At 37.3% G+C, this 10,552-nt stretch overlaps 2 protein-coding genes across 3 annotated transcripts in view; one reads left to right on the forward strand and one right to left on the reverse strand.

Annotated features, from left to right (window-relative positions):
* The first annotated feature begins 53 nt into the window (after positions 1–53).
* LOC125238854 (chorion class CA protein ERA.1-like) lies at positions 54–5,031 on the forward strand. 2 transcript variants are annotated; one of them, XM_048146316.1, is made up of 2 exons: positions 54–110; positions 4,741–5,031. In XM_048146316.1, exons 1-2 carry the CDS (start codon positions 60–62, stop codon positions 4,981–4,983), a joined length of 294 nt encoding a protein of 97 aa, XP_048002273.1. In that variant the 5' UTR covers positions 54–59; the 3' UTR covers positions 4,984–5,031. The 2 variants fall into 2 exon arrangements, with proteins under 2 accessions (XP_048002273.1, XP_048002274.1); XM_048146317.1 differs by lacking the exon at positions 54–110 and adding an exon at positions 4,261–4,546.
* Positions 5,032–9,700: 4,669 nt separating this feature from the next.
* The window catches only part of LOC125238982 (chorion class high-cysteine HCA protein 12-like), a 3,462-nt gene continuing 2,610 nt past the window's right edge, over positions 9,701–10,552 (reverse strand). The window contains exon 3 of the mRNA XM_048146482.1: positions 9,701–9,943. Within this exon, the coding sequence (XP_048002439.1) occupies positions 9,701–9,943 (243 nt within the window). The remainder of the gene's footprint in view (positions 9,944–10,552) is intronic.

The raw sequence follows: 10,552 nt of genomic DNA on the forward strand, positions 1-10,552 counted from the left end.
CTTCTTAATACAGGTATATCATTCTAAGTTCTTTGGTTAAAGAATATTAGTATTATAACATGTCTCGCTTCGTAGTCCTCGCCATCTTCATTCAGGCTTGCCTGCTCCAGGTAAACAAATATTTTGAATTTTAAATAGCTACTATCATTTTTTGCACCTTTGTATAATATTTTCTTTCAAGCCAGATAGTCCACTGTTTATCATAGAAATATGATCATAGGTCTGTATGCCTCCCTTTTTCTCCAACGTGAAGAAAAAGGATGGCATGTTGCCTATGATCATGATTATTTCTATGATAAATAATAATAAATAAATAAATAAATATTATAGGACATTCTTACACAGATTGACTGAGTCCCACGGTAAGCCCAAGAAGGCTTGTGTTGTGGGTACTCAGACAACGATATATATAATATACAAATACTTATATACCTAGAAAACATCCATGACTCAGGAACAAATATCTGTGCTCATCATACAAATAAATGCCCTTACCGGGATTCGAACCCGGGACCGCGGCGTTGCAGGCAGGGTCACTACGCGCTAGGCCAGACCGATCGACCGGTCGTTATAGTGGACTATTGGCCTCATACTGCCAACTGGCATATAAACAAATGACATAACTAGCTTTTTTACCCCGGCTTCGCCCGCGTACTAAAAAAAATTCAAACTTTGAACCCCTAGCTATTTCAACCCCTAGGAGGTGAATTTTGAAAAATGCTTTGTAAGTGCTCCTCTACACCTTATAAGGAATCTACGTGACTTTGTAATCTCTAAGACCAGTAGTTTCGGCTGTGCGTTGATATGTCGCTCCTTGAAAAACATAGTGACACTATCCAAAAAACATAGGTTTTTAGTTAACAACGCCATCTAGGTCGCGCGTTCATAACGAACGCAATGCAAAGACACCTATCGATTTAGCTCGCTTAGAAGCGACAGGGGGCGCTAATGTCACTATGGCGAATAGTGGGAATAGACGCGTGGCGGACGGGAACAATGTCATGTTTGCATTAATGACCTGGACGCCGATCAAAATGTAGTGAACTCTAAGACCAAAGTTGTCATTTTGTGTTTAGTGACGGTGTTCCGCGAGATTGAATGGTAAGTATGACAATTTTCTTATGGAACATTGTATCAATCCTTAAAGTGTCACTTGGAACTTGTAAAAACTATTCAATATTGAGTTTCATTTTAAAGTAACAGTGTCATTTTTGCTATAATGACACTAGTACTTTAACAATTCTAAACATTTTGAGATAGGTATAGTGACACTGTGCACGTAATGACGGTTTGGCTTTAAACTATTAGGCTTAATGCAGGTTAAAAATAAAGTTGTACTGTACTTTTACTTAAAATGACGTTATGGTCTTAACTCGCTAAAAAGAATTTGCATGAATGAATCGTCATTATCTGTTTAGTGTCATTTTTGATTGTATGAATTACCATAATTACGCTTGCAAAGAAATGGAATACCGCTGTTATGAGTTTAAAGCCACTTTAACTGGTAATGGTAGCTTTAAGCGAGTTGACTGATTATTGTCACTTTAAGTTTATGTCATGCTTTGCGGTAATTAAAATTACAAAACAGTTAATGATGAATTACCTTCTAGACATATTACGTTTAATACCATTGTTCCATTTAAGTTTAGCACATAAACCTACACAATTTTGATGAAATTCTATGAAAAAGACTTTTTACTCTATTTTTTTGTAAAATACCTATAAACAGCGCTAATAAAAATGAAGGTTATTTTTTGTATAATTATTTTTTACGAAGTAATTGCTATTTTTGTGATCTACAAGATACAATTACTAATTTAAGATACAGTATAAAAACTATGATTGCTAGTGGATAAATTTCTTGTGCATTAATATAACTAAATTATTAACCATAAATAAGTATATTTGTTACAGTAAAAAATAGCTCAACGATATTCAAGGCTCAAAAATTCAAAGCAATCATCAATAGTATAAACACATCAGCATCTACAGATCACCTATTTGCTACATCGCCACGAGCATGCACATTTCAAGCGGCCGACTAAACTTCGCATAAGCATTGAGTAATTATTACGCATAAGTTAGGGTATACCACGTCGTCAAAAAAAAATCGCACCTCGCGCAAAATCGTTTCAAGCAAAAATATCTCTAATCTTATTGACTGTAATCTATCAATATTTGTATCATTTCAAAGTACAATTAAAGCCCTTTAAGAAAAAAAAAGGTGTACAACTTTCTTAAAAACAATAATCACCAATCTGCCGTGGTTTAAAAAAAAAGGTATTGATGCGATTTTAATGGGACTCTAGGTGTGCTACCCCAGACGGTTTTAGAAGGAGCTGTAAAGGTGTCATGTGGATCTTTTGCACTCCAAAAGTCACCGAGGATAAACGCCTGCAGAAAAAAAAACCTTGAAGGCAATAGGGGTAAAACACCAGAAAAAGCAGCTCAAGTGGTGGTACTGCTCCTAAACGGACTACGGCAGTAGCAAGTTGCTGAACGCCTAAGCATAATCCGTTTCCGGGTGCGACGAGTCTTGTTGCGGTTTCTGGAGACCAGTAGCTACATCAGGAGGCCAGGATCTGAGAGAAGACGCTGCACCACCGCTAGAGACGACCGGTACATTGTATCGGCCTCTTTGCGGAACCGCTTTCTTATCGCTCCTGAACTGCAGATACTGCTTAGAACAGCTCGAAGAACTGTAGTGAGTGTCTCCATGATCAGAAGAAGATTGAGGGAGAAGAAAATGTTACCCCGAAGAGCTGACAGAGGCTACCAATTGAAGCCAGAGCCAATACTCCAATCGAATTGCTATAAGGCTTAAGGATTGGACGTGGCAGCAATAGAGGAATGTTTTGTTCCCCAACGAGACGAAGGAGATCATTTACACCAACTATAGACGCAAAAGGGTGTACAGGAGTCAAGGAGAGCAGTTTACACCAGTCTTCACCGAAGAAACAGTCAGTTACGGGAGCGGCATTTCCATCGACGGCAAAACGGATCCTTAACTGCAGGCAGTTACATTATGGAGATCTTAGAAGAACGTATGGTCTCGTACGCTGAGTTTTTGGACCTGATTTCCAATTCATGCACGTCTACGCCCGTTGCCATACTGCCTTGATAGTGTGGGACTCCCTGATGCATGAGGTCGGAATGCACCGTAATGGAGTGGCAGCAACGAGCCCCGACTTGAACCCCATCGAACATCTCTGGGATGAGTTAAAACGGCTTGTTTGGTCACGGGATCCTGCTCTAGCCACCCTCAACGAGTTGGAAGCCGTAGTTATTGAGGAATGGGAAAATATTCCTCAAAAACTGATCGTAACACTGATCAGGCCCCGTAGCCGAATGGCATTTCTCCGACGCCAAACGAAAGCGATACGCCGCTGGCTCTGTCGCGCCAATACGCAAGCGCGATAAATAGATATCTACTAGCGCTTCGTTTCGTGAGCGTTTCGTGAGCGATTGTGCCATTCGGCTAGCCACCCAGGTCCATAACTGATCGCATGGAAGCTACAGGAAGGGCCAGAGGGAGGAACACTGGGTTTTAAGGTTAATTTTAAGTCATTTTTTTCGATATTTGTTGATTTTATTGCGTTTGATTTTTTTTTAATTTTAACCTGAATGCACTTTGGTTACTTTTTCCTGACAATTTTAATTTTTTGTATAAAATGTCATGAATTTTATGGATATTAAAATAAATGTTGTATTACTAACGAAAATGTCAAGACTGTGATTTTTGTTTCTAATATATTTTTAGTTATATATTATTGTTTAAGAGGGCAAGCCAGGAGTGTTTACACTAGTTTTTAAGGGCAGTAATGCTAAATAGATACAGGGTTTGAGACCGAATGTCATTTAATTCAATAAATTTTAATGTATATACATAAAAGGTGGTTTGATTGCTAATTATTCATTGAAATAAAAGGTAAATTTCATAAAAAAATGGCTATAGTGTCATTTTTCCACAAAGTAAAACGAAAATATAAAATTGTCATGTGTCCCTAAACAAAAATAAATGGAAAAGTGTCACTACCATTTTGTTTAAGCTTAATTATCTTAGAAACAAAATAAAAAATACAATTTACTATTATATCTATCAGGTTTAGTCACAAAACTAACAAGATCTGCCAAAAATTACAAGTTTGTTGTAAAAATGGCAATTTTTGACAATTGCAAAATTTCAAAACTTTAAACCATTGTACCCAAAAAAGACGTTTTTCATTTAATGACACTATGTTTTTCAAGGAGCGATGTCAGTCAGTCGTTCAGTCAGTCAGTCAGTTTCTTCTTTTATTTATATTATGATGACATAATAACCTACATAAATATCTATTTCAATTATCATCGTTTTAAATATCACTACGTTGTATTTCTTTTAGTGGTTGTTACTTAAATGAATCAATTTTGTTTGTTTCATTAATTTTTAATCTGCGCTGTCAATATTTAAGTAGGTAACTACATTTTATTTTGAATATGTTAAGGCCAGGTGCCGTAGCCGAATGGAATTTCTGCGGCGCGAAACGAAAACACAATGCCGCGAAAGGTAAGCCTGGCTCTGTCGCGCAAATACGCAAGAGCGATAGAGATAGATATGTACCCAGGGTGAGTAGCCGAATGGCACAAACGCTCACGAAACGAAACGCTCGTAGACATCTACTAGCACAGTAACGCGTTGTTGTCATTCAAAAGATGAAAGTATCATTTGTTTTATAAACATTCCGTTTATTTCTTTCACAGATGGTTCTGAGCCAGCAATGCGGCTGTAACCAGTACTACCCGTCCGGCATAAGCTCCCAGAGCTGCGGTTCGTACGGCGGCACCGGCACCGGACAGGTGGGCGTGTCCGGTAACATCGACGCGTGCGGCAACACCTGCGTGCAGGGATCCGTGCCCGTGCTCGGCGCCGTCGACTTCGGCGGATGCGTGCCCGCCTGCGGATCCGTGTCCATCTGCGGACAGTGCGGATGTGGATGCCAGTAATTTACTAACGTCACACTAAGTTCAATTAAATAAAAGAAAAAAAAATAAGCTTTTTGTTTAATTTCAACTCAAAAATGTAGTGTTACAATTATCCATACTAATATTATAAATAGGAAAGTGTGTGTGTCTGTTTGTTTATCCGTCTTTCACGACAAAACGGAGCGACGAATTGATGTGATTTTTTAAGTGGAGATAGTTGAAAGGATGGAGAGTAACATAGGCTACTTTTTGGCTCTTTCTAGCGCGAGCGAAGCCGCGGGCAAAAGCTAGTACGTTATAATTTTGAAACAGAAAGTCTGGCATCGCATGCAGATACTTTGTTTTAGTTTTTAAAAAAGCAAATATGCTATTGGGAGGTGATAATACACGGTAAAATAAAAAGGACCGTTAAAACTTTGCATAGTGACTTTTGAGGTCATAATGAACACTTTTATTACGGAACCCATGCTGAAATCGCGAAAAGAAATTTAGCTGCTAAATAGAAATGTCATGATGCCGACAGTCGAAATTGTATGAAACAGTAAATTTTTTTTTTTGTGTATTCAGCATTGGTCCCATAACAAAAGTTGTTTATTATGACCTCAAATTCACTTTTCAAAGTTTGATCGGTCCTTTTTATTTCAGCATGTATGTTGTATTTAAATTCTACTTCTCATATTTCTTAGAGCCACCTACCATATATTCTGATTATATTAACTCCAGTGCCCAAAGGTTGTCTGGAAGAGATCGCTCTTAAGCGATAAGACCGCCTGTTGTTACCTCTGTTTAATTTGTTTTGTTTCTTGTGTATTTCTTGTAAACTATGTGAGGTGTGCAATAAAGAATTGTATTGTATTGTATCGTTGGCTAACTCTACCATGTTATTATAACAACGATTAAATGCAACAACAATTACATCGCACAACAGCAAGGTAGGTACCAAGTTTTTTTTTGTTTTCAGTTTTCACTAAAGTCATAATATTTTTCCTTTATTGAGCCTCAAAAATGCGTAAAATCTTTTGGATTTCTCATGTTAGAAAAAAAGTGTTATACCAGTGAGTCAGTATAGATTTGATCTCAGCGGAAATACTCCTCATTTCCGGCAGTCAACTTTGATTTTTTTGCGCATATGCGCTTTAGACGTTAATTAGTGTATCCTGGTGCCGTAGCCGAATGGCATATATTTCTCCGACGCGAAACGAAAACGAAACGCCGCGAAAGGTAGTCTGGCTCTGTCGCGCCAATACGCAAGAGCAATAGAGATAGATATCTACGAGCGTTTCGTTTCGTGAGCGTTTGTGCCATTCGGCTACGCACCTGATACCTACACCTATTAAATATTATGTTTTTATTTTTACTACAGCCCGCCTGATGGTGAGTCACCGTAGCTTACGGACGACTGTGATACTAGAGGTGCTACATGATCGTTGTCACTTCTAACGTAATGCTCCGTTGTTGAGCTCTGGCAACCTTATCTGACCGACAGGAACACAACACTAGGATACATTGAAAAAAGGTAAAATAATATTAGTTCGACACTGTTTATGACTTCCAATATATTTAAGAATACTATTCCAGATTTACTATTCCGATTTTGAACACGTCGAGATAATTTACTGGAACTCCAAAGTACATCGCCAACGTGTCAGTTCGTTTCGCGCCGATACAGCACGGCGCGACCCTATCCACTATATCAATGCACATTTTGAAACTTTATACCCTTTTGGGAATAATGTCACCGTAAGTATCTTCTGAATCACCTGTAATGTTTTTTTTAATTCGAAATGGTACTGTGCAGGTTCACAACCTGCAACAGGTACCCAACTGAACTGCACCTAGCGATTTTAACGCCAAGAAATGATGTCGCTGAAGCAAAACAGAGAAGGCCTCAATATCACTTACCTATAGAAAATTTGGCAGTTGCGTTCTGTGGCAGTCATTTTCTAAATTCTATCTCCTGCGAATTCTATTGAAGTGAACCGTATCTTAATTAAATGTCTACTATTATTATATTTGTATTTTACAGGTAAACTGGTATATATATGAGTTTCTTAGCAACGAGTATCGCCGCAGTTTTGTACAGGCGCAGAATCACCTTTAAGTGATATGTTATTTATATTATTTATATTTATATTTATTTATTTGGAGATCCAACAGCTATGACATAAGTATATAAAACACAGTAGACACAGGAAGCCAATTACAGGAACTCACTGGTAGTGACAATTTGTATAAAATAGGTACTAAAGTTGCGCACTATCGCAACCACAAGTGAACAAAACTGACGTACATATCAAATTATATAATAACAATGAGAGGTCTTCGGCGTATACATAAGAGAAAGACTAGATGAAGCTTTCAGAAAATGCCCGTTCCCAAAAGTGAGTTAAACCTAATTAATCTAATGATTCTCCTAAGTAATGTCAAAATATGATGATCTAGTACGTCTATAAGCACTTTAAAATTTACCTCCTTTTGTTTTAGGCTGTGTATCACGTGTGAGAATATTTCTATACCGAACTTGCCACTTTTATCTACTTTCCTCCTTCCACAACGTCAATTGGACATTGACTCAGAAAGGCAAGAAGGAAAGTTTGGCAAATATACATTTAGATGCCATTATCAAGATAAAATATCAATAGAATATGAATCAGTAATATATTCATTTCATGATCATGATCATTTATTTTTTAAAGGACTTAAAAATTAAAATGCAAAATATTTTATTTTATTTTATTTTATTTTATTTTATTAGAAGACCAACAGCTTTAACAAAAGAACATGAGGCTTAAGACTAGGATACAAAAATGAAGCCAATAACAGGTCTCCTAATATATTACAAATGAAAGAATACGGATGGCTTAGATGCTTGATAATTAAAAACTACATATTATATATAGTATGTGCATTACAAACTTATGTGCGTGTGTGTGTGCGTGTGTGTGTGTGTGTGTGTGTGTGTGTGTGTGTGTGTGTGTGTGTGTGTGTGTGTGTGTGTGTGTGTGTGTGTGTGTGTGTGTGTGTGTGCGTGCGTGTGTGTGTGTGTGTGTGTGTGTGTGTGTGTGTGTGTGTGTGTGTGTTTACTCCTTCAATTAATCACTAAACAATTTTATTCGCTATTGGGCGGTTTTAAACGATTTTTGTTATTATGTACGAATGGGTCGATATCACTGAACTGATCGAAGGTAAGTTTTGGAAATTCTATATAACACAGAATTCCTGCCGTAATTAGTATGATAATTAGGTAAACTAAGTAGGCGTTGATGCTCTAGTGGCTTACTTCCTAGGTGTGAAGTATTTGATTTGGAGCTATAAGATTGGGGCAATCTAGGTCACCTTTTGACTATATCGAACAATAAAACTCCATATCTAGTAACACTCTCCCGTCCTCCAGACTCATCATGTTAAATCGTTTACAACTATTATCATAGCTTATGGTTGTTTGTTTAGTACGGTAGTTCAGATATCGTACGAACCTCTGTTGTAGCCTTTCTATTCGTGACTTGTAGGTAATGTAATTAGGAGACCATATATTGGATGCGTATTCAAGGACACTACGTACGTAGGTAAAATAAACTAATTTGATACAATCAGGATCGTTGAATGCCTTACAGACTTCTAATGAAACCCAAATTTTTGTATGCTTTATTTATTATATTATCGATGTGATCAGACATCAACATTTTACTATCTAATAAAACTCCTAGGTCTCTTACTGCTTGCACTCTTTCTAGTCTGATATGGTTCATTGTATAGCTAGCGTGAATCGGTGATGGTTTTCTTGAAAAGTAATTACTTGACATTTAGAAGCATTGACCGTTATTTGTTTTTATTATAATATTCTGATAGTGAATCTAATGTTCGTTGTAAAATATGATTGTCAGAAGCATCCTTTATTTTGATAAATACTTTTTTATCATCAGCGTATAACAGATGTTGCACTGGTGATTCGATACAAGTGTAAATATCAAATACATATGCATTATAGAAGAGAGGTCCTAAATGTGATCCCCGAGGGACGCCAGATGGGATATAAACATGATTTGATCTGTAACCACCAATTGTGATAAATTATGATTCATTAGAGAGATAGGATCTTATCCATCTGAGTAGAGAGCCATGTATTCCCTAGTTTTTCTAGTTTGGCTAACAGGATGACGTGGTCTACTCTGTCGAAAAGCTTTCTCAAAATCAAGTGTACACCACGTCAACCTGTCCGCCTCTTTCCATATTTTTAAGGACATAATTTGTAAATTCTGTAAGATTGGTAATTGTAGATCTACGCTGAAGAAAACCATGTTGGTTCGAATCCGATGCCTTGCATTATTGTAGGATAAATATGATCATATACTATTTTCTCAAAAATCTTACTAAATGTGTTTAAAATTGAAATAGGGCGGTAGTTTTCAATATTAGTCTTTGATAACTTTTTATGTATTGAAACAACATTGGCTTCCTTCCATTTATCGGGAAATATGCCCTCTGATAAGGAACGATTAATTAATATCGACAAAGGTATAATAAGTGATTTGCTCGTGTTTCGTATAAAATACGGTGTTATCTCATCAGGGCCTGCAGATTTATTAGTGTCTACCTTACTCAACAGTGTGGCCACAGTACTAGTGGAATATGATATTGTTTGCCGCTACTGTAAATATACATATATAAATTCATAAGTCAATAAAATCCAATTATTCCATTAATTTTCTTTTATTAATTTTTGAGTCTAGTGCAAAGATCATTGGCATCCACATCCGCACTGTCCGCAGATGGACACGGATCCACAGGCGGGCACGCATCCGCAGAAGTCAACGTCGCCGAGCACGGGCACGGATCCCTGCACGCAGGTGTTGCCGCACGCGTCGATGTTACCGGAGACTCCCACCCGTCCGGTGCCGGTGCCGCCGTACGAGCCGCAGCTCTGCGAGCTTATGCCGGACGGGTAGTACTGGTTACATCCGCATTGCTGGCTAAGAACCATCTGTGAAAGAAATAAAAGAAAGTGTCTTCTCTTTAATTCTGTCTCAAAAACACATTACATCATGTGCACACGCCGCCGAAGAGCTAGGAAGCCACTCTCGCGGGGCGAGTTGATCGAGAATGCTGATTTACTCTATACTCAAAATAATACAATATAATTATATGTATTTTATATTGGTAACTCAGATTCTGAGTTAAAGTTTAAATTATCTAAAATATTTACCTGGAGTAGGCAGACCTGGACAAAGCATATGAGTACCACGAAGCGAGATTATTTTAAAACACTAATATTCTTTTAACAAAGATATTAGAATGAACTCCCTTACAGATGGAGGATTCTTTTTTTATACTTTCATTAAGTATTAAATGTAGAAATAGGTCAGTGATAATAAAACAATTAAACACTTACAAAATAGACTCCACTGTTCGTTTACTGTTATCACACTGTTACTAAAATATGAGTGATTAAATTAAAATTTGTACATTCTTAGATGTTAAGCAAGGCGCAAAGTGAACTGTAAATACGGAAGCTTGAATCCAAATAATCATTCTGTTTTTGTGGAAAGAAACAAGAAACGTAAAATGGCATTCTGGCTGTTGTGATCTGCGC

This window comes from Leguminivora glycinivorella, chromosome 24 (genome assembly GCF_023078275.1).
Source record: "Leguminivora glycinivorella isolate SPB_JAAS2020 chromosome 24, LegGlyc_1.1, whole genome shotgun sequence".
NCBI lineage: Eukaryota > Metazoa > Arthropoda > Insecta > Lepidoptera > Tortricidae > Leguminivora > Leguminivora glycinivorella.

Excerpts from the sequence above, each read along its gene's own strand:
- LOC125238854 (XM_048146316.1), top strand. The coding sequence starts at position 60 with ATGTCTCGCTTCGTAGTCCTCGCCATCTTCATTCAGGCTTGCCTGCTC. Across the intron at positions 111-4,740 it reads TTCAGGCTTGCCTGCTCCAG|ATGGTTCTGAGCCAGCAATG; the intron begins GTAAACAAATAT and ends TTTCTTTCACAG.